At 38.0% G+C, this 24,722-nt stretch overlaps 1 protein-coding gene across 1 annotated transcript in view; it reads left to right on the top strand.

Moving 5' to 3' along the window:
• Window positions 1–4,685: 4,685 nt before the first annotated feature.
• The window catches only part of EML6 (EMAP like 6), a 121,856-nt gene continuing 101,819 nt past the window's right edge, over window positions 4,686–24,722 (top strand). Inside the window, 2 exon segments of the mRNA XM_041125523.1 lie at window positions 4,686–4,924; window positions 5,795–6,506. Coding sequence (XP_040981457.1) covers window positions 6,310–6,506 — 197 coding nt within the window. The 5' untranslated portion in view covers window positions 4,686–4,924; window positions 5,795–6,309.

Below are 24,722 nucleotides of genomic sequence, written 5' to 3'. Positions count from 1 at the left end.
TGATCACTGAGATGCCATGAAAAGATTACAGAAAGACAGCCCCAAATGTGTGTCTGGATGAAGGTGGGCAGTAACCCATTGGAGATGAGGTCCCCCGTTGGTCTGGGAGACCCTTCAGGCAGGAGGTGCAGCAGTGGGTTGCACTGTGTTGGCAACGCAGAGGTACAGTGGGCTCAACCAGGCTGCTTCAGAGGCTGGCTGGGTCGCTGCGGACCACATTCTTTACTCCGTACCTCTGGGCTTTGAGCAGGGATGAGCACAGTAGACCAAGACAGATGTTTTTTATCGATCTGCCATACATGGGAGTCCTGGACTGCACTTAGACGTGCAGCAAAACAAATGTGTTATGGTTGGTCAGGACTTTCCAGGCCAGGATCTGAAAGAATATGGTATGTCTGATCTATCTTTCAGAAATGGGCTTGCTTTGCGTTTGCAGATGGAAAAGACTCATTTTTTTTCCTTTTTTTTTTTTTTTTTTTTTTTTTCTCCCCCTAACACCATTTCTGGCCAGATCTGAGCATTTCATCAATGCAAATCAGTATTTCCGCCCACAAGGAATAAGAGCTTAGAGCCAATTCCCCTGTTGTTATTTTGTAGTTAAATTGTAAAATCACTGAGAGGCATCAATCAGAATTGGATTAATGTAATGCTAGGCAAAAAACAGAACTAGATCACTATTCCTGCTTCTCATCCCTCCCCCCAAGTTCTTATAGATTTTATGTAATTTTAAAAATTATTTACAGCTCAAATAAGAGGTGCCAATTTTGAAATACCAATTAATATGCCATCTCAGTGCATCTGCTGTACATTAATCCATAAAAATATGAGTTATAAATGGTATTTTGTGTAGCAAAGATCTAGGACATAGCACAGATGTTTCTGGGAGGGAAAATCTCAGTGTTCATTGTTAATCACAGCTCTCGGATATGTATAGAGTGAGCAGGACATATCACAAAGGATTGGAGTTAATTTGAGATGTGGTGCTTTTTGGCATCTTCTATACAAGGCATGCTTTAAAACAAACAAGGAAACAACAACAACAAAAAACCCCAATACAAAAAAACCCCAAACCCCTCAAAAACCTCAACAGCACTGAATGGAGAGAGCAAGTGTGATAACTGTCATTCAGGTACTACTATACAAGATGCTATATTAGTTTGTTTTTACATTTAAAACAAAAGAAGTAAACGTCATGGGATATATGTTCTAGGCTAGGCTAAAAGGGTCCTTGCCACAATGAGGAGGAAAAATGGTTGTGCTGTTGCAAATTTTTATGTATCTTTTCATTACGTTCTTAAATTTATTTTAAAGTGTTGATTTTTACCAGAGTTATGTTAAATTGGAAATACGTTCAGACTACTCTTTTTTGGACATAAATGCCCTTCTCTACTGAGGTTCACACTCTTGTCTTGGTTGTAGTGCTCCCTTCCAGCCTTCCTCGTATTTGTGATACTGAGGACTCCAGAACTCAATTTATGCTTTTTACAGCTGCCAATCTAAAATAAAGCTTATGTTATTGGGCCTCTAGTTCAAGAATTACATTCAATTAGATTTATGCCCAGTATTAACACTAAAAAGAAAACATGAAACCATCAGTGGTATTTATGTTGTACTAGCAATGAACGGTAGGTTGCAGTATTGAGGAACATTTTTAGCAACATGACAGCTCCTAATAAGAAATTAATACTGCTTGCTTTTTTTTTAATTGGAAAAAAAATACACAAAAACCTCACCATGAAATGTAATTCAATCACCCCCAAAAATTCCACAAAATCCTTGAGAGTAGATATCATAGGGAAATAAGTGAAACTGAACTTGTAGTTCCACGTGTTTAGTTTTAAGGTTTTTCTTTAAGTTTTCTTGGGGTGTTGGTTCATGACTAGTGTACTTCATTGCTACAATAATGATAATGACTTCTAAAAAATAATTTTTTTCTAAAACTGAGGATATATTTTTAGCAAAACAATGGCTATTGTTTAATGCCTCCACGCTTTGACCATACTAAATATCACAAATAAAAAAAAATAAGCCAAAGTTTTACTGAAGGATGAAATACAAAGTTCAACTTGACCACTGTTGCTCACAGAAAGGTGACAGCCATACAAGCAGAGACTTGAAACTAGTTTTTTGTTTGTCCTTGTTGAGTAGGTGAAGAGGCCATTTGTCATATGTATTAATTTTTTAATGAGAATTGCATAATGTAATAAAAAAAAAAAAAAAAAGAAAAAAGAAAGATAAGATCACATGGAAGTTATTCCATGGAATAATACTGAGATGAGAAAGGATGAAGAATTCATAATTCATTGGAAGTCTTATTAGGTACCCACACCCACTAGCTGACAAAACAATTTTCCACATTCTGACATTTCAGAGCAGACAAAAATGAAATAATGAGATTTAAATTGTTTCACAGCTACATGAAGATACTTCACCCAGGTTTCCAGCACAAGTGGATTTGTGGGGCTGTGGGTAATGCAACACACAGCTTCTTTAAAGCTATTCTTGCTCCTGCCCTTTTGAGGCTACATAAAGACTACAAATATACAAGAATGTGAGAGGTTATACTGAGTTTCTCTTCTAGGAGGAAAGAGCTCCTGCCCACATGTAGCTCACTGTGGCAGCATCATCAGTGGGACCACCCGAGTCCATTATGTGACCTGACGGAAAGAGGTGAGCAGATTAAAAGTCAACAAAACGCTAGCTGTATTTTATTAGCAGTTTTTTGGTGATAGAAGGAAAGTAACACTAACAGAATAGTGTAAATAATGACCCACGTGCTGAGTAACTAGAACACTACCATAGCATACCTAATGGACAATGCCACGGGTGACAAAATATTATATTTATGTCAAGTCACCATTATCTTGAATTAATGCTTAAAGTGCAAATACTATTTCCTAATTACAATGTAGTTTAGCAGTTTGACATTCAGAGATAATGTATCACCTTATGATTAATGCTGTTGATCCTAGAAATCTTTCAGGAAAAGCTGTATTGGACAGAAACTCGTGCTCAATATTAAACTATTTGCTCTTAAGACAGCAAACATTAATGTTAAGGGGCATCACACGGTTCTTCCAAGAATAAATTTTGTAACAGCAAAATCTAAGAAACTATAAGAAAACAATGTATCTTAAACCCTTAAGAGTTTCTTTATGATAAAAGTTAAATACATTTTCATTATTCTAAACACGTTTTCTAAACAGTTACCTAAAAGGAGGCGGGAGAGATGGTTGATTAAACAATTACATATTACTGAAATTTTCGACATCCCTAAGTTTATTTATCTAAGCAAGTGGGAGATAGCACTTCCATAAGTGCCTTTGTTACTACACCCTGTATGAATGTGAAATATTCTAAATAGCTTTTAAAAGCATTCAAATTATGTGAAGAACTGACTTCAATATGAGTAAATAACAGCGTTGAAAGTGTTTGCGACGATGTTCCTCGAGGACCGCTGGAAGAGAACGTACTTTTATACAGGTGTACCACCTGTTCTGTCCTGAAGACCTGGCCTATTACGGAAGGGAAATTAATTCAAGACAAAGGGCTTGTCCCAACGGATTTTAAAGCACAGAGATCAGCACACAGACGTAAATATATTTGCTATTTTCTATGTTCAGTTATCATTCCTTTTGAAAAGGGTTTTTGTAGTCATGGATTTTGTGCTTGGTAACAACAAACAATTGTCTTAATGTCTGTATACGTTTGGACCAAACGAGATGTGTATTTTGGTGTGTGAGTGAGATGATTTGCCGGGTTAACTGCTGGAAAAACAATCAAATGCACTGAAAAGCTGACTGCAGAGAAAGCGTTGGCTAATTTTGTTGTATCTTCATTTTTCTAAATTCCTGTGAGACTTTTGGATACAACCGTGAACGGGAGAAGCAGAAAGGTGGTTTTTACCGTGTAAATTTGCATATGACTTGTGCGGCAGGCCGCGACAGTTGAGGGCGGGGTGAACTTGTATCGACATTTGACACTCTTTTTCGGATTGCTGATGGAAATAACGTGAATGAGGTAACCCACAATGTGGTTATAAATGAAAATCAAGGTAGCTCGCTCCACGACCCGCAGCGAGTTCAACCTTGGCAGCCGGGCGGCCCCGAGCCCAGACCCGCCTGAGGGGCCGCCTGAGGGCCAGCCGGGACCGCGCCCTCAAAAGGGCGGGAAGAGCCGCGGGCGGCCGTTGGGCGGCGCGCGCCAGCCCCGCTCTCGCCGCCACCGTTGCACGGCCGCCCCGCCTCGGCAGAGCCGTCGCCGAGGCAACCGCCCGGCGCGTCGCCGCCTCGCCTCGGGGCACCCTGGGAGTTGTAGTCGCCGCCCCTCTGCCCGCGCGGCGGGCGGCGGCCCCGCCAGAACTCGCATCCCCATGAGGGGCCGCGAGGGCGGGGGCGGGACGGCGGAGCGCCGCGGTTGCCACCCAAAGCCGGTCTCCACAGGCGGTGGGGTTCGCGCCTCGCTCGCCCAGGCGCTGCGGGAGCGCCCTCCCTTCCCACCGCCGCCTGCCTCCTCCGCTCGCCGCCGGTGCGCACGGGGAAGGGGCGGCTGGTGGCGGGTGGCGGGGGGAGCCGCTGCTCCAGTCGAGCCTCCGCTGGCCCCCCGCCCCCGCCCCGACTCCATCTCGCTGGGGGAGGGGACGTGCCTCCGCCCCTCGCAGACGCCCAGGGTGCCGTCCCCCCGGTGCTGCTGTGCAGGGGGTGGGGGGGAGAGGGCAGTGCCCAGCCCTGTGGCGCCGGGGCCAGGTCCGCCCTCCGCGGGGGCCGCCCGGCTGCCCCGCCCCGGGGGGGACGTTGCTCCAGCGTCTGGCGAGCCTGGCTGCGGGGCAGCGCCAGGCTGACCGCGATAGGGACTGCTGGCCAGGGGAGGCGATAGTCCCTCTGGAGACTGTTGCTCTGGGTGCGATGCCAGGTTTTACTCTAAGGTTTGCCTCAAGCGTGGAGCCTAATTCACTGGGGGCGGGTTGTATCGCTTGCGGGTTATGTTGCCGGCGTCCCGGGGAGTATTGCCGGCTCTGTAACCGTTTAGGTAAGCCGGTATCAACGGACTGCTCTTCATTTTGGGCAGATAGTGAATGTGAGGCGTGTTGTGTGGGGAGAGATAAAGGGGTTAGCCTCGTAGTGGGTAGTTTATTTTTCCTTTCCATCTGGCGCTGTGCTCTATGAATGAGCCTTTGGTTTTGCTCCTCTGATTTTAGCACTCGCTTCCCTGCGTTTGTGGCCGAGTTTCTGGAGGGTTGGGTTTGGTCTCTTGTTGAGTGATACTACAAAGCGGTGGATGTCTTATCGCAAACAACATACAGAAACCACGCTCAACTGATAACGACGATATAAATCTTGCTTTAGCAAAAGCAGAAGGCAAGCAAGGAAATGTGTTCCTTAGGAATATCCTTCCAAAGGACGACAGTAAATAAAAACGCAAGCCCCCGCTGCTCCATGGCAAATCAAAGTGGTTTGTGACTGAAAAAATGGGAACATAAAATTGTTTTAATTACATAGTTACTGTGGACTCCAAAAGGAGGAAGTTTGGGGTTGCTGGGGGATAAGGAAAGGTGGGGTAATATTACTATATTTATGCTGGATGTTGTATACAAATCCTCTGTTTCAATAGTATCTCGTATGAAGACTCAGAGTATTGGATCCTACTGACAAGGCTTAGAAGACCCTAGACCACTCAGAACTGTCACAGCACGGATCCAAACAGTGCCTCCCCCCCCCAAACGGTCCCTTTGTGTTTTAAATACACATGCATTCTGCAATTCGAAAACACGTTTGTTTTTTTTCCTCTCTTTCAGTTTTGACCCAAAGATAGATATCTTGAAAAGAAGAGCACCCAGGAAGCTTTTTGCAGGAAGCTAAGAAGGTGCAATACGGGAGATGCAGCAGGGAGCCTTTGGCAGGTGGTGGTGGTGACGCACAGAAGTTACTTTGCCTTCGGAAAGAAAAAGCCTTGTCTGCCGCTTATGTAGGTGTGTGTTTGTGATCTCCCTTCTACCCCAAGAAGTTGCCTGGGTCGCGCAGCAGCGGGGAAGCGGCAGCTGCTCGTCCTGGGCGGCAGCAGCAGCAGCAGTAGCAGCAGCAGCAGCAGATTATGGTGGCAGCGCAGCGGTAAGAGTGGCGGCAGCAGACCTGATCCGCGAATGCGTTTTCCATTCAAGCTCGTCGCTGGAAAGTGCCACCTGAAGCTTCGGCAGCTGGGCAGGGACCGCTAACGTTTCAGAAGGGAAAACCCTGAGGAGGGAAGGAGTTACGGGAAGGAGGGGCAGCGCTGGGTTTTGTGTGTGCTTGTGGGGAGAGGGGATTGGTTATCATGGCGGATCGGACAGCTCCTAGATGCCAGCTCCGTCTGGAGTGGGTTTACGGGTACAGGGGTCACCAGTGCCGCAACAACCTGTACTACACGGCGGGCAAAGAGGTGGTTTACTTCGTGGCTGGAGTCGGCGTGGTTTATAACACCAGAGAGCACAGCCAGAAATTCTTCCTCGGGCACAACGATGACATTATCAGGTAAGGGGGCTGACTTTTCTGGTGGTGGGGTGGGGTGGGGTTTAAAGGGAAGGGAGGAGAATGTAGGGCTGGTAGAATACCCCCTCCTTGCTTCCCACAGCTCAGCTTGTACCTGTCGGTTTAAAGCAGCTCAGATTTTGTTACCAGCAGTCTGGGTGAAAGCTGGGGTTTTAGATACTGTTGATTATTGTTATTTTTGTAGCAAAGCTTCAAAATGTTGCAATAATAGGAGAGAAGGTAAGTTTTTCTATGGCACTGCACCAAAAGCAAAGCACTTCGTTTCGGTATGGAAATGCTCTGGGAAGATCTTAGTGCAACAGTGCTGCAAAATTGTGGATCCAGCACCTTGATCTTTCCAGTGCTGGGACCTTAGCTCACTGATTCTGATGTTTTATAGAAGGCAGATGTAGCTCTCTTTACACTCAGTGAATGCCAGCACAAGAGTGCCATAAATCTGGCACATAGGTCAAACTAATCTTTTTTTATATATATGTATCATCCAGAAAATTTCACTCAAAATCAAGTTTAGCTGTTTGTACTCCAGCCAAAAAATCCCAGGTGTGCTGGTGCAAGATGGCTACAGAAGCATGGGTCTTGCTCCTGGTCTGACCAGTCTTCTGTCTGTTTCTCTCAAATTCTGCCTAAGAAGTGGATTTAATTGATGATGTTGTCCTACAGAAATACTAGTATTACTGTGCTTCACAGAATAATACAATAAAAATGTGGTTACAGAGCTCAAGGTAGCCTTTTAAAAAATCTGACCAAAATACAGAAATTTACATCAGTAAAATAGAAAATTAACGTTGTATCTAGTACTTTATGACAGAAATCTGAACCTAGAATATCCTTATAAAGGATGTTGCATGATAATGATACTCCTCTGAGCACAGCTAACTGCTACCCTCCCTATTCACCTAATTCAGCATGAATGAAGCATTTTCCTGATGACGTGAAACCAGAATAGTCCCAGGTGACTCATGGTGCGGTAGTACTGTGGAAACATTTGCTAAAGTCAGAGTTTTGATACTCAGTAGCAAAATCACGTAATTGTCATGAAATCATTCTGGAGCCTTGTTTACAGAAAACCATCCACTTTTCCCAGTGAGAGCTTTTGGCTGCTGTGTATCCTAGTAGCATTCTTCTTCTCCTCTTTATAATGTGTTAAAGCAGTAGCATTTCATGAAGTACGATGGCGGTGCATAAAAGTTTCTTCTGGTTTCAAAGGTATTATCAGTTTCAAAAGGCTGTTCAAATAGACACTTGGCTGCTCAGATCCTTCAGAGAAGAATGAGTATTTTAGGTGTATCTGCAGTGTCATGAAATTAAAGTTTTCCTTGTTGTAGGGACATAAATTTTGATACTCTATGGAATATGAAGTGTAATACATGTACAGAGTTGGATATTTCTGAGCTTATTTTTGAATTCTCATTAAATACTAGAAATACAATTTGTCAAGGCACAACTACATATGTACATATATCCACTGGTTTTTGGTTGGGCAGTGATGCTTTGGTTCTCTTTTTTTTTTCTTTCCCCCCCCCCCCCCTTTTAATATTCCATCTGCTGAGGAAAAATTGTCCCGCTTATTATACTTGACAACACCTCCTTCCCAAGAACAATTGTATTGTACAACTTCTGTGCCCTTTATTTTGAGACCTCTCATATTAGGAGACGGCTTTTAGCAGGGTCACGTTTAGAATGTACAATGGGAATAGAAAGAATATGTGTCTGATATTTGTAGTTTGACACTGGTTATGGCTGTTCTGCTCCTTTAAAGAAAACTAGCAACCACCTGTTCAAATTAGCAGGTGTTTTGAGGGACTTGCTGTATGTCTAACTAATGCTTTGGAAAGATGAATTTTGTTTCTGATCTGCAACAAGATCAGAATTCTGTAGCACAACTAATTTCAACAAAGGATGAAACATTTGGATCCAGAAAGCATGACAGTTAATTTCAGCTTTTAGTGGCCAAGAAATGTTGCTGTCACATGGGGTTTAGGGAAGTAGAGAATCTCCAAAATGCTGCTAGAATATTCTGTTGTTTGTACCTCGTAATGGTTGCTTCCTTTGCTTTTGATGCACTTTGCAGTCCTTATTGATGTAATATCCCATCACTGTAAGTACTTTCAAGTAGATGGTTCCCTGTGTGATTATCACTGATATGGCTAATAAATGCAGGAATTTAAATTCTCACATTTTAGGCTTCACACCTATCATCCAATTGAGATGAATGGGATGAATGTACTTATCCAATTTTTCTGGTTTTGTTGGTATTTACTTGCCTGAGACCAGCTTCTAAACAGGAGTGCAGACATTTGCAGTCCAACAGGTTGTAACTTCTAAAGAGATTTGAAACACAATTTTAAAAAAGAAAACTTGCAGATTTTGGAAAATACTGCAAAATCATTAAGAGTGGAAGACCTTGAAGTGGGAAGATCTTCTACTTCCAAGGATCACTGTTAGCTCCTTCTGTGTTGAAAGGTTTCCGTGAATACTATTTTGCGGAAAAAATTGATGAACCCATGATTCAGAGGGTTGAGAACCTGTGTATTACCTTTAAGTGTGTATTAAAATCATGAAAGTAGATATTTGTCCTTGGTGAAAAGGTCAGATGTTTAAAAGTGTACGTTTAATGTGTTTTCACATTAATTAAATTAAACAATTTAATAGTCCTGCCTTTTGTTTTGTATCAAGATAATGCAGTTGGACATAATTTAGTTTGGGCTAACATAGACCAGACTCTATTGGATTAGTGGAGAAATGCCATTTTTCCCAAGACTGTATTTGAAAAGTAAGTCCTGTTTGTATAAGGAACTTAACCTACTGCACTCAGCTAATAAGGTAGATGTTCAGAGTAGGAACAAGTGAGCTCTGAAGTGTTCTGTTTTCCGTGCAAAGCCACTACAAGGTGCTGTGCTTCCAAGCTCTTCCTCCTTTTAACTTCATGATGAGATGAGGTCCTGAACTACCTGATTTAACTTTGAAGTGAGCCCTGCTTTGTGGAGAGGCTGGACTGGGTGACCTCCAGGGCTTTCCTTCTAACCTAAAGTATTCTGTGACTCTTTTATTACTTCCAGTCGTATAATACAGTTCTTCTATGTTATTTAGTTGTGGAATAGTTAATACTATTGATTAACATGTACTGTTATACTGTTACAATGATGACAGTGGATCAACACATGGTTGAAATGAATAGTGTTGGTTCTGGTCTCTGAAGACTACAGTTGCATTTTGTTTGGAGACTGAAAAGGCATGTCATTTATTAAGTTTACTTTATAATCAAAGAGCATGAAATGTACCCTGTTCTTCTCCCTCCCTCTCTTTTTTTAAAAAAAATGAAAGCTTTGATGATTGAGTACAGCCTTGCAGTTCAGGTGTGGTGAAGGTCAGAATACTACTCCTTTCTCTGAGCTGTGAGCCCTACGGTTTACCCTAAGCCCTATATTACAGACCACAAAGCAATCATGAAGTGTCTTGCACGGCAGCTCTACATTTGATTGTTCTTGAAATGTGATCTAGCTGAAGCATCACAGATAATATGTAATAGCTATGTAAAAGCATAGCTATTGCAACATTTTAACATAGAAAGTGTCGGGTAAACATCTCATTACACACGTAACTGATTTTCATTGAATTCAGTCGTTTGTGCCTGCAGGATTAGGTTTCAGAAGCTGTAATATTAACATATGGGGATTGTTTTCCTTCTTGAGTAATTTAAAAGTGGGTTTTTGCAGCAGCTCATTGTAATGGCTGTAAGTTAATGTATTAATGAGAATCTTGCAATTCATGCAGTGTCACTGCCTTCAACAGAATTCATGCAAGTGTAGGATTTATGTTTAGAATAACTACTTGCAAGACTGGATCATTAGTTTTGACAGTAATTGAACATTTTCAAAAGAACAGAAGGTTTTCTTACTTTTATATTGTGCATTACTTGTATAACAGCAAGCAATTAGATCACTCCTCTGTTTTTCTCTCTATGAAATGTTGAATGGAGGCAGTTCCTTCCTATAATTTTTCTGTAATTTATGCATGTGAAAGCCAAAAAAGCTTGCCACAGAAAACAGCAAAAATAAAAATATAACCAGTTGAGATACTTCTCATTATAATTTAAAATACAATAGATTTTATTTATTTTTACAGAATTCATATGTAAACAGAGGTTCCTAACTTTGAGAAGTTTTTCCGATGATGTAGTAATAAAGTTGTTATGCCTCCCGGTTCTTGTAATTCCAAGAATTTCTGCAGTATTGAACAGTTTTCCTGAGTACGTCAAAACTTACTGAGAGAACACCTTTGAGAGCATATTGATGACTTCACCTGCACTTTTTACATACCCCAGTTTCTTGTGTTATCTGATATGTTGTAGTATTATGCATTTACAAAAGCAGAGTTTGCATTCCAGTTGCCTTCAAGCAAGCCACTTGTGAGGCAGAGTGCCAAAAGGGACTGTTCGCTTTCTCAGGTCTCTGCAGTATTTGCTGCCTGGGCACAGCACCTGGAAAGCCATCCTGTTGTCTATGGATACCAAAGCATGTTGTTTATGTAAGGCTGCTTACAATGTAATAGCAATGTCGGATTTATCAGAATACTGCTGTAAGTATGCTGGTGTGTGTGTTCCACTGTGCTGACAGATTGAGATTAAAAATGTGGATGTGCCAGTGGTGATGAGATTTACTGGGCTGCGAGAGTGACTGGAGGCCTGGTTTGCTCTCTAGAGTGATCATTTCAGGAGACAGGATGCGTATTGGAACATGACTGCACGTTTTCTTGTCTTTCTGCAGTTGGGAGAAAGGAAATACGATGCCTCAAGCAATGTCATATGTTGTTGACTGTAGTAAATGTAATTTTGGAATAAGTAAATTGATGGCAGAGGGATGCAAATCAAAACCCCAGAGCTAAAATATTTACATTGTACTTTAATATTTTTATATATATTTATATATTATAATAATACTTCTGTTTATAGGGTGGTGCTTATTTGAAGGGATTTAAAATACTTTAAATTTTTCTTTAATGGCCACCATTCGGGTGGTAAGTGACAGCACTTGTTTGCTATAGAATGATGTTAAAGTTACTGTGGTTATTTCTTACCATAAGTGCACAGAAGGCTGTACTGTCTGTAGCTTATGCTAGACCTTGATTTCAGTCACAGAAGGTGCCCATGTAGGACTGCTGAAATATAGTGACCTAAAAGACAGCAAAGTAACAATGAAGCCATCTCAGACTTTCAACAACAGGAATCCCAGACCTGTTTCTTATGCCAATGCTATGCATGTTTCTATGCAAAGCCATTAAAACTTGAAAGACATGACTTTGGAACAGCTATGGTGAAGCAGAATATGAGATCCATGTATACTAATGTCCTTTGGGAACTGTTTTGAGACAATAAGTTGTTAAAGGACTTTCATATTAAAGAAATTAATCCCCCATAAAACCTCATCTAATCAGCTTATTGCTTCTTTTGCTTTCAATCTCAAAAAACCAGGGGAAAATGCCATTTATTTCATGAAGTTCTGGTGGCCACTCTTTTTGCTCTGCTTGATTGCTGTGCTGCATTTAGATTTTAAGTCTTTATTGGAGCATGAGCTGCTATAAATATTTGTTTCTTAAATATCCATATTAATGCATCAGACCTGTTGGAATATATAGTTACAGTGTCTTATTGAACTTGATTTTAAGAATACATATGTCAGTTAAAAATGCAGAGAAACTCAGTAGGCATTTGTAGCAATATGTCCATGAGAACGGCTGTCATTTAACTACAGTATTTAAACAGACTAGTCCGTATACATCCCAGTGATATGTCAGATATGGTAGCAGAAGAATAAGTAAGATTTATTACTTGTCTAGCCACAGCTTGCTTGCTTGTTTGGACAAGTGAAAAGATGTTTATTACCAAAAATCACGAGTGGAGTTTTGAGCATTTAAATAATCAGATTGAGTCAGCTCATTTTCAAAATGGAAAAGAAACAAACATGTCCAACAAAATAGGAAGCACTTGTATTCCTCTGTAGAAAATGTTTGGATCTTTATTATGTTTTTACCTTTTCACAGATGAAAAAAAGACAAGTGTTTAAGTCTGTACCAGCTAGTATATTACATTTTTTTTTTAATTGGATTTGTGTGAAGCAACTCATTATCACAGAGAACTGAGTATCCAACTTACTAAGTATCAAAGGTTTGGTATGCATCAGTCTTATATTGGAATTTTGCAGTTAGAGATTTCTCTGTCATGTTATTTTACCTTTTTCCCCCCACTGCTTACAGGATCTTAAAAAAATTAAACTAAGCTTAATTTTTATCTTTTTTTTACATTTGCTCTGCATTAACTCTCTGCAACTCTTTTACTTGTTTTATTTATTTCAATTTGATTTAAGATGACTAGGAATCATCTGGTAGTAGCGTGTAATCGCTGTTGAACAGAATGAAAACTCATAGAAAATGTTTTGACATGAGTAACCTTAATGTCAAATTATCTTTTTAATTAGAAGGATGGGGGGAACTTACAGGACAATTTTGTATTACCTTTTTCTACTATAAAACTTCCTGTAAAAGAATACAAATTCTAATTTTTACAGATGTTTATAAACTGCATCTTGTAGGACAGAAGAAATCAACCTCCATGAACCATTATTCCTATCTTTCTTATTGACTAAATGGATGTCAGATAGATTTATCTAGGCAATTTCCAGATACTTTCTTTATTTCTTCTAAGTCTTGGTTTGGTTTTTGCAGGAAGAATCACATATTACTTTTAACACTTCATGGGAAAATAATGTGTATTTCAGCAATTAGTATTAAAAATTCATACTTTTTCCCATGATAACTTGTTCATAACTGTGTATCTCAAGAAAGAATTGTGTCTGGTAGGGGCTACAAATGTCCTTCCAACATTTTCACCATGCAAACAGGCAGCTGAGGGGGTGCAAGTTGCTGTAGTCCATGCTTTGGGCTTTTCCTCAAGGACACAAGGGCTGCACTTCTTTTGGTGAAAAGGGAAGACAGGCATTTTTGGTTTTGTACTGCATTGCAGAAGAAAGCTCCTTTGCTATAGTATCTGTTTGGGAGTAGAAACAGGGTTTTCAGTTTGAGGGAGATTGTTATTTAAAAAAAAAAAAGTCTTGGACAACAAGGAACTGCAGCAGTATTTGTAGCAGTACTTCTGATATATCTCTGTAGAAGAACAAACTGCTGGAACAGTTTTCAGGTACCATAAATATTTCTGTGAAGTACCCTCAATGACTTCAGTACTAGGCTTGCTCCTAGTATTCATATGCTTCCTACAGCTCCAAGTGTTTGAATGCTTCTGTGCAAAAGTGGGAAGGGTTTTCAGGTCTTCAAAAGAGTATTCTGCTCGCTTGCCCACTGCTCAGTTTTATAGGAACTTTGGTAAATAGCAAAAATGCCTACTTTTTTCCTCACTTAAAGATTCTTCTTTGGAATAGCAGCTTGTTTTTCACGAGATGTATTTCTACCCCAAGAACATTTAGTTGTCGGGACTTTCTGTCATGTTCAACAGACGTGTTGAATTTAAATTCTTCTTTAGAGGTGGTATTTATGACGGACTTGGAATGAGACCTCCAAAGCTTTAGGTAGTACTGACCTTAAGGCCAAGTATAGACCATATCTTTATGTCTGCCTTGAAGACTGACGTGATGAACCAACCTGAGAGATCTCTGAAGGAAACATCATTCAACACTGCTGCGTCTTCAGGGACAGTGACTTTGGATGCATCCAGGGAAGGACATCACAGTGCTTTTGTCTGGGGTCATTGGTATTGCAGGGAAAGGATTATATGCATTATGCAAATATACTGAAAAGAAAAGTTAACTGGTTTAGTTTTCACATCATTTCTACCTCACATTCTGAACAACATTGTGCAAGTTGTTAGGAACAACTTAATAATGCTGTATTACTCAAACGAAACAAAGAGTTATTGCTATTTGTGTGACTTTGCATAGTGGTCATGTTCTGGGTTGTATGTTTGCTTTTGGAACTCTTGAGCTTTTTGTGCTTACCAGACATGACTAAGAGCATAGCGAATCAACTCAGCAGTCAGAGATGGACTTGTTGATTCCAAATTTCAATGTGTGTCATGTTGCTATACACATTCAGATTTCAGAATTATTGTTGAGGTGTTTTGCGTGTACTAATTTGGTTTTAATATAAAATACATCAAGTTTCTTTAAACAGTCTAACAGTATAATGAACTTTGGTATACTGTATCTTATTGATATAATTTCTGTTGATGCTGGTGTTGAAGTCTGTCCCTTTGTGACAGATGGATTGGAATACACTGAAACTATGGTAAAAAACTAGAATATGAAATAAACTATACTCTGAGAGAGATATAGCAACCCTTTTTATTTTGGTTGCCTAACATTCCTTGTTACAAAAGATGTTACTGAATTTTTATTGGAATTTTGCGTGCCTTCATTATTTTTAGCAGACCTGAATGTTCAAGGGATAATCCTACATGAAAGTTGCTGACTCATAATACAGTTTATGTAAAGTCATACTAATATTGATGCATCCACATCAAAATTGGGTGTGTGTTTATGCAAAATGTCTGCTTCCTAATCTTCAGAGGTTGTCTTCCATATGCAGAGATAAAAATTGCAAGTGTCATTTACTCTTACACTGTCTTTAGTAGTAACTTATTACTTGCAAATACTAATTGCAAAATAAGGATATTTATAACAGTTTCAGGCAAGACGATCTGAACTTCCGAAGAATTCAAGATACAGTGTAATATTTCCTTCTTTTCTTAAAAAAAAGAAATGTTTATTCTCAAAATGATTAAGTTAACTATAGTAAACAATATAAGACAAACAGTAAAATGTGCTTTCAGTTTATTACAGCTCTACTTGCAATTAAGGTTAGAGCATTTTTTCCTTTTACCCTGGCTAGTCAGACCATACTTCCTTCTTCCATGTGTCTTAAGACATATTTTAAAAAAATTTAGTCACAGTCAGTTTCTGTCTGACCAGGAAACATGTTAAATGCAAATTTCCTCAATGTTTTCTTTCATATCTCTAGTTTTTGAACATTATTCATAAGGTACCTAAAGGAACTTTTGGCTTAGTTCTCCAAATGCTGGCATCTATGATTAAGTAAAAGATGAGCTTTCTCTTTGGCCTTCTGTCTGGCAGGACATGAGAAAGATGATTACGTATGTGTGACAAGTTACACTAATAGGACCAGCTCTTCGGTCCTGTTTACACTGGTGTTGAATATGTACTAGTTTGGCTGCATTTAAACAAGATTTTAGCAGTAGGTCTACAGCAGATTCCTGATCCCTCTAGGATTCTGAGATGACCTTCTCATCTGTTTAGAAAGGAGATAGATATATATATATATATATTTTTTTTTTTTTTTAAACACCCATTGAAATGCTGTTGAGTGAAACTACTTTTTCTATTAGCGGCTGTAAAACAAGTTTGTAATGTGCATTATGCTCCTGATCCAAGGTCTTATGCAGATACAGTGATTACTGCATATGGGCTGGCTGTGTTACTTCCAGAGGTTTGCATTTTTCAAAAAATATGTGGCAACAGGACGAGGCCACAAATGTCTAAAAGGATATTGTATTGAGTCTTTAGGAAAGCTGTCTTTTGTTGAAAGAGCTATTTTAAACCTTTTGCTTGTCAGGCTGAAGAGGTTTGTCTGGTTATATCTGGGAATTAGATATAACCATCTTAGTCTGACAAGCTGCTTTTAGGATGGGCAGTTCTGTGCTGCATTCCTTATAAAACTGTTTATAATGCAATCCCTCCTTCCCAAGAGGTAAATAATGTAAATGCCTTTTGACTGAGCGTTCTCTTTGCTGTTTGGTTAAATGTCTGGAGGTGGCCTTGAAGTAAGCTGTACCTCTGTTTCCCCCGTGTCTGTGGACTTGGCACCTTCACTATTTGCAGTTTGGGCTAGCTATATAAACTGCCTTCCAGCAGCTGTAGTCCTTTTCTGTGGTGTAAGAATGTAATGGTATGGTACAGATGAGGATCTAGCCCAGAATTCCTAATAACAGACTAATCTTGAAGGCATACTCTAGTTTCGGCCTGTAGTGGCTATTTTATGTCTTAATCCAGGAAACAGGTTTTAAAGAATTGCACCTGAGCTACGTGGCTGCAGAAAGCGGCATTTTACAAAAGGTACTTAAAGCAGGTAGCCCACTGAAATCGCAAACAGGAATGTTACATTAAGCTAACATGCATCTAAGAAGAGAAAGTAACACCATAGGTCTAGCAGGTAAGTATCATTAATTGGGTAAACAACAATTCATTAAACATTTAAAAAAAAAAAGCACAACAGAGAACTTTATTACTAGGTAATAGGTAATTCCTTAAATGGTATGTTTTTACAACAGGTTTTACGAGAACTTGTTCAGCTAATGCTGTTTCAGGGAACCTGCTAGATGCATCTGCTTGAATGTAGCCACCTGGAAGAAATAGAAGTGGATTGTGCACTGAAGTTTAACATAGACATGGCTTTTATTGTGGTAGAAAGGTTGCTTGTCCAAAAGCTTGCTCAGAGCCTTCCTGGATATTTTTAGAAGATTAAGATTATAAAGCATGGTCTCAGGATACCAATTTTTTTGCTCTTTGAGACTTGATAAGATTTTTGAGTGTTTAATGTTGTTAAATAATGGTGTTAAAGAAATGTCACTGTCCTTTTATGCATGGCACTTTATTAATTTCACATGTTGCTTCATTTAATGAATTGGTTTCTATACCACATGTCATGCTATTCAGAATGTAATTAAAATTTTGTCAGGCTTCTTTTGGATATGGGACTTTTTTGAACATAGAATTTTGGATATAAATTGTATCACAGATCTCAAATATTTCAAATTAATTTCAAATGAAAATTTGACATTTCATATTGTGACAGCTGTAATTAGTTTCTGCATTTTGTTACCTTCTGAACAGCACACTGATCCTATGACTTTTTCTGAATTGAAGAATATTATTCAACTATTGCTTTGTTCCAAGTGAAACTTGCTTAATTTACCCAATAACAAAATTTTTTCTGGTGCATTGTTCATGGTTCAGTGGAGTTCTAAGAAGCAGCTGTGCAGGTGCTAAATACTTTATTTTGAACTGGAAACTTAAAAGCAAGCTGCTTGTAGGTAACACTACAGATCTGTGTAAATACGCTTGCTATTTACAATTTTGGTCTTCTAAACGTTAACTTCTCTATTTGTCTTGGTGGGAGGTTGGTCCAGTCAGGACAGTGACAGTGAAAGCTGATGTTTGAGAAAGAGGCAGTAGCTGCAATGTGTGATAAAGAGTAGACCTCTTCTGGCAATAGAGGTCTGGAAAAGCTGATTTATCTGTAATTGCCACATTAAAAAATGTATTATTTTGTAACCTGTGACTAGTCAGAATGACTAGTGTGTAAGATGCATGCATTTGTTATTGGTGGTAGTAAATCATTACTTTGAGTCCAGCTAAAAGTGTGAAAGCTTTTACATTTCTGCTATAAAATGTATTTTGAGAAATAGATGAAAAAAAGTAGTGTACTTTAGTCCACACCATATAACTGTAGCCATCGAATGTAGATAACTACATTAATCCATGCAGTTATTCTCCATAGCCTCTAGTTTAAACTTACACAATGGATTGGTGAAGATTCCTTGCTAAGGTAGATTTCAGTAGGTCTTTGAAACCTACACACACCTCTCTAAACTAAGGATAGTAATCCTAAATTAATTTGGCTTATTGTTTAGTTGGTTTTTTAAATTACCATACATGCTAATATTTCTGGCTGAGTGAAATTAGTAATTCAGAAATAGAACTAAGATGAGAAAATGTTCAGGGAACTCCATCATAAATCCCTGTGAAGTGAAGGACAAAATTAAAAGACAGTAATAAAGCATGTGCATGCACACACAAGCACACACACACACAAAGAGTAAATATTGTTTTCAGAAAAACTGAAGTGTTAAAGAATTTTGGTATGATGAACTCCAGATACTGACATTTTAATGAAATTTGCTTTTAATTGAATCCCTTAAATTCTATCTAAGGATAGAATGGGATCAAAACATGATGTTTTTTATTTTTTGCTGCGAGCAAAATGTATTGGGCTGTGTCTGTAATTTTACCCAGCCAGCTAAAAGGGAGATTTTAATTATTGGAAGGAATGTAGAGGCACCGAATTATTAGTTACATTCTATTTAACTGAGCAGCGAATTTATATTCCTATTCACTTTATATCACAAATTTATATCACTCATATACAGGTTTTGGACTATTCTGATATTCCTATAGCTTATAGGTTGCAAGTGACTTAGCTGCTCTTGTACAAGGCTGCTTCCATTAATTACATTATAGCTGAAGATGAACTGCTAACAAAATTGCTTTCAATACTAAAACGTTTCTTGTATGACTAATGTCCTAGTCTGTATGGCAGCCTAAAATGACTTACTGCCTTTTAGAAATCATTCTTTTATCCTTTTAAATTATCCTTTTATCCTTTTAAATTATCCTCATATCCTTTTTAAAATTACCTTTCATAAATTCAAGTCTTCCCTGGCAGAACACCAATAGTTTTATCAAAAAAGCAATTTTATAAATAATTACTGTCTTAAGAAAAGAGATATAAAATAATTTATTCCTTTGATATAGAACTTAGCTAAGAACTTAGAGTTTTGAGGGGTATGCATTTTTTTGTTCGTTTTCTTTTCATATTTACTTTTCTCTGGGCTTCTATCAAATTTTCAGGTTTATAAATGTTATTGTTTTTCTCCTTGTAAGGAAATTAATTTCTTGGAGAGAGAAATAAAATACAGCATGAAAGAATATCATATTATTTTAGTTTTGTTTGCAGAGTGAGTGGAGTGTGTACTACTAGCTATGATAATGGAGGTTTCATACTGATTTTTGGCTACTCACCTCCAAGGCACCACTGCTGTATTACAAAGCTAGGAAGGAGACAATAAAAAGTTGCTATAAGCAGCCAGCAGTATAGTTAGAGTAGAATCTATGGAAAAAAATTCCTCTTTTCATGTAGCGAGAAAATATAGAAGTTGATAAATGTTGGTGCTTTTTAAGGCTTTTAACAGAATATGACCTATTGTTTTATTGTCTGCTCTGTAGATGTAGAGAAGAATTCTAGAATAATAAATCTTCAAAAGCATATATGGCAAAAGCCTAGAGTTTTCAGCTTTTGCACAAAACTAGTTACGTCAGTGTATATTTTAACAATTTTTACTGCAGCATAGATTAATGAATTACCAGAGAAATTATAAGTAATAATATCATGCATTATACAGAGAATCTATGGCTTGCTTTAACAATAAATGCCAGGGATGGGATAAGTTTTTGGAAAGCTTGTCCATTGTACTTTTTAGCTTAGGTTTATACTGAAGAATGAGGTATGATACGTCTTTTTGTAATAGGTATCTAGCATGGATGCAGTTTCTTTCTCAAAACTCTTTCATGGAGAGAGGGTATTTTGCTGAGGAAACCTGTAAGAAAATAGAAGAGGAAGTAGATAGCTGAACTGATACAAGGACACATGACATCTTCTTTAAAAGCTTGTATTTTTTAAAGCTCTGAAACTAGTTAATGTTTTAAATCAGTAAAGCAGAGGCCTGTTTCTTTATGTCCCTGCACAGAATTAAGTCCATTGCTATTTCACACTCCTGGCAGTCTGCCATCATATGGTCAAATCTGGAAGTCTGCTAAACCAAAGTGAATGCAGTTGATTAGCTCCTTTTATTGAAACAGCACTCCCCTGATCTTAAATTGGGTTTACGCTCAAATGTTCTGTTTAGTTTTAGCCTCCCAGTATTTTATGAGCTATTAGCAAAACCCACCTTCTCTGTGTAAGGGGAGAGTGTAATGCTTTGTCTGCTGAGGCAGAAGTAAATAGAAAAGATGGTATGTAGAGGAAGATACTCTCTTCTTGAGATGAACCTGGCAGTTGCGGTACGAAGCCTGCTTTCTCTCCTACTGCAGTGTAGAAGGCAAAACCCCCTGTAACATCCATGATACCATAAGCTAGAGAAAAAACAGAGTATTAGAAAATGGCAAGCAGTAAACCACATTATAACTGCCTGAAATGACATGCTGCCAGGCAGTTACATAATTGCATGAAACTCTTCAGTCTCTGCTGCAGCACTCAACCTAAAATACAGCAAAAAGGTCTCTGATGAGACCTGCTTTCTGAGATTTCATGGAAAACAGAACTCCAGGTTCAGAATCTCTGCTTTGAATAGTTTGCTAAGAAATCAAGAGAAAGAGAGAAATATAATAGGCAAGAGAATGCATCATAGTGCTTACATAAAAAGTCATAATTCCATGTTTGTTTATATAATTCCTGTTGTTATTCTCATTAAAAAAGTTTAAAAGGCATTCTTTGGATAACTGTAATCTCTCTCAAATACAGCATTTCATGGATTTTGGTAGTGTAATAACTTTACAATACCTGCTCTTTCATATTTGTGTCTGTGACTGGCTGCACATCCAGTAAAACACAGGTAAAATTAATAACTATATGGATAATTAATAACTGTATATTGCATAAAAAGATACATGTGTTTTGAGTAATGGGGGGGGGTCTATATTATGAGGGTGCCTAGTGCAGCCAGTTCTACCAAAGAAAAAATAAGCTGAAGCAGTTTGTGAATATCATTTCAAAATCTATGATCAGTCATTCATCAGAATATGAAGATTAATGAACACTTCCAGTGACACTCTGGTTCCTCAGAAATTTAATACTGAAAATTTTATCTACTTTTGTAAAATATTAATTTAACTACGTGGCATTACTTTTTATTTGAAACTTACTGTATTTACATTTTATAACAATTCATTTTTAAGCAACTATAAAGCAATCCTGTCAACATTGCTTAACTCAAGATAAGTTAATATCAAGTCAGATTGTGCATGTAGCCTGTGGGTTTTGAACAGTGTGGTGAGTATTTATGTAGTTTCTTTCAGTTATCTAGCTTAGGTGCTACTTGAGAAACTAAGGTCAGGAGCCTAAGTTTATTCAGTTGTCAAAGGAGAACTGTTTACAGGCAGGCAATTCAAACCTCTACCAAGTGGGTTGCCTAAAATAACCTGAAGTAGAGGTACTGAACAATTTCCCTTCATACGTTTTTTCCAACTATCTGTTTTGTAGCCAGCACAGAAGAGAAGTTATCTGATTCAAAGAACATGCTAAATTTCCAAACTCCGTCTTCATTCTTTGCTATTACTCTTATCTTTCTGTAGAGCTACCACAGACATAATTTCCTTTTCAGTTATCATGATGGTTCTGTGGGCACTATCTTATGTGGTAACATATGAATTGATCTGTTAACACAGATGGATCATTTTAAAAGTTTGGAAGTAAATTAATCTTTAATGTCTAAAATTTCTAGAAAATACTTGAATTTCCAGGGCTTATTTGTATGCTGTGATGGGAACTAGGATGTAGATCTTTAACTGTAAAATACTAACGCAAGAAATCTAAAAATCTTTATGCTTTTCCAAAATCTTTACAGTTTACTAATGTAACTCTGCTGAAAATTTTTATACAAATTTCTGTGATTCAGTGGACATTGAACCTAGCTCTGAATTGCATGATTTTAATATTGATGATGAAGCTCTTCTCTTTTAAATCATCAGCCTGAAATGTCATTCAAATTAGACTGTGTCAGTGATGAACATAACAACTGTGAGAGATGGTAGGAGTCCTGGTGTATATAAAGACTTCTGTTTTAACTGTCTATATGTTATATAGCTCTTCATGTGTTTGCTAGCAATGATAGCACTGAGTCTATCTGCATGTGACCTCCACTGTTCTTAGAGTAGACTGGTTGGACTGAGTTCAAAACAAGAGAAAAAGACTTCAAGTTGTATAAGTAGGCATACTAGATTTAGGTGAGAAAAAGAGATTCACTTTCCAAAATCTGGTGAATACATGAGTGTGACTAGTCATGTGAGGAAATCTTAGAACTACATAGAAGATGAGTGATGGCTATGTATTTTTGTAAATGCCTATCTTAAGAATATTTTAAATCTGAATAGATAGTCTTTTTCTCTGAGAGTTGGCATCACATGAGATATAATATGATTTTTCTGTAAGAGAACTGAGAGAGCAATGTCCGTTTATCAAAGCAAGGAATGTTTTGGCACTTGTGTCTACATCAGTATAATTTTACAATTATATTTCAGTTAACTGTTAGACCTGGTGATGGGTCATAAGATAATTTATATTAGGAATAACCATGGTATTTTGTTTTTCAGCAGAGGACAGATTAAATCAAGTATGAATACACTGTTGTTAAATAAGACAGTTCTTTAGAATGCACTGTTTCTTGCTGTATTAAATAGTTATTTGATGGAATTATTCTGAATGTGCTCTGTACATAGTGTATTGCATTTCACGTTTTTCACTTTGAATCTATGACACTCCCTACTGCCTAGAGGTAAATGTTCTTTTACCTTGTTGTTTAGTTTGGTATGAATTACTTTATACATGACGACAGTTAAGTGCACTGCACAAATTTTTTTCTGCCTTCTTCCTCCCTATCGGATATAACTATCTAATCAACCTAACCCACTCAAAACTGAGCATTTTCTGCAGCTGTCACGGGTTACTACCAGTTAAGCTATAGTTTCTGTTTAGTGATCCACCTCAGTCTTTTGTCAGAATTGTGTTCTGTTTTTTCAATTTTTTTTTAATATATATACACACACACAAATATATATAGTGTATATATGTGCATATAAAATTATCATATAACTATGTAGGATTATGTAATGCATAAATATATAAAATATAATATATATATTTGCCTTTCATATGAATTGTTGACTAAATGTTTTACATTAATGTTCAACATTAAAAAAGCCCCACACCTCTATTCCATGTTACAGCATCTTGTGTGCTTTGGATTTATGGACAATTGAGCTGACCATAGCCACAGTCTATGCAACTGTGAGTTATCTCTAGATAAACAGGAATATGTCTCTCCCAGCAAGATGTGTGTTCATACAACAACAAATTTGGGAACGAGCCTCTCTTCAGCTTTCCAAAAAGTCCATTTCACTATAATTTCAGATCAATAGTATTAGAACTCTTGACAATGAAATTATACTGATTGTGGCCACCCCTGGATTACTCCTTTAACTTCTGGACAATTCCTCTTCTATCCTGGTGGTGGTAGTGATGAGTGATGCCGTCCTTCATTCAGTTTATGAATGTACTGGACTTAAACCCGAAACTGCTAAGCAGTGGGAACTAAATACAGATGGTCAATATCAGCAAATCTAAGACTTTTCCGAGTTGTGACAGAATTTTAGGCTCCCAGGAAGCATTACCATTAAAAAAATAAGCTCTTGGATTGCGACAGGAGGGTTTTTTTGGCACTGGTCTGTGATAAATTTTTTTTTTTTTTTAAAAAGTGATAATCACCAAAAAAAAAGTGATATTCACAACCATGATTTGTTCTTTGTGGTTCAGTCTGCTGGCTTTATAACATGTCCAAATCTATTTTTTTGGTAAAAGCATATTACCAATAAATCACAAACAGAAGAGCTTCACTATATTTCAACATAAATTTAAGTCATGAGCATAAGACTTTACATTCATTCAGAAGATCATGGGGATTTCTAGCTCCCGTTTCTTTCTGAAGACAGATCATGGCATTTCACATGTCGTTTCTAGTCATCTTCTGTACTGATTATTCCCGTAGGAATGTTAGCATACTCTTTCTAACGTGTTATATGTCAGTTTTTCTTCTGGCTCCCTTGAGTCAGTTAGCTACGACTAGTTTTTTGTTACCTTTGGCATCTGCCACCCCAAATGGAATAGCTTTGATGGAACTGAGAACAAAATACATTTGTGTGTCTCCTGTTTTGTTCTTGGATTGCTCACTGATGTGGGACTTCCCAGACTCAGTCATTCATACAATGTGCCAACATATTTTACCTATCCTGTTTTGAAAATTTTAGCATATGTCTTTGATCAGCTGTTTCAGAAACCAGTATAAACTCCCTGAGGTATTTAGTTCATAGAAAAAGTTGGCAGCGTGTCATAAGTTTTGAACATAATTTTGTTGTTAGACATACAATCTCTATTTTTCTTAATTAGAATCTTCATTTATATTTTAAAGTATACTTCTCTTGATTGAATAATTTTTTCTTTTTTCTCAAATTTATTATAGTTTTTACATTCTTGTAAAAAGAAAGCTCAGCTGACACTGAATAAAAATAA

The sequence above is a fragment of the Aquila chrysaetos genome, chromosome 8 (assembly GCF_900496995.4).
Source record: "Aquila chrysaetos chrysaetos chromosome 8, bAquChr1.4, whole genome shotgun sequence".
Classification (NCBI taxonomy): Eukaryota; Metazoa; Chordata; class Aves; order Accipitriformes; family Accipitridae; genus Aquila; species Aquila chrysaetos.
This window is presented reverse-complemented; position numbering and strand designations above follow the sequence as displayed.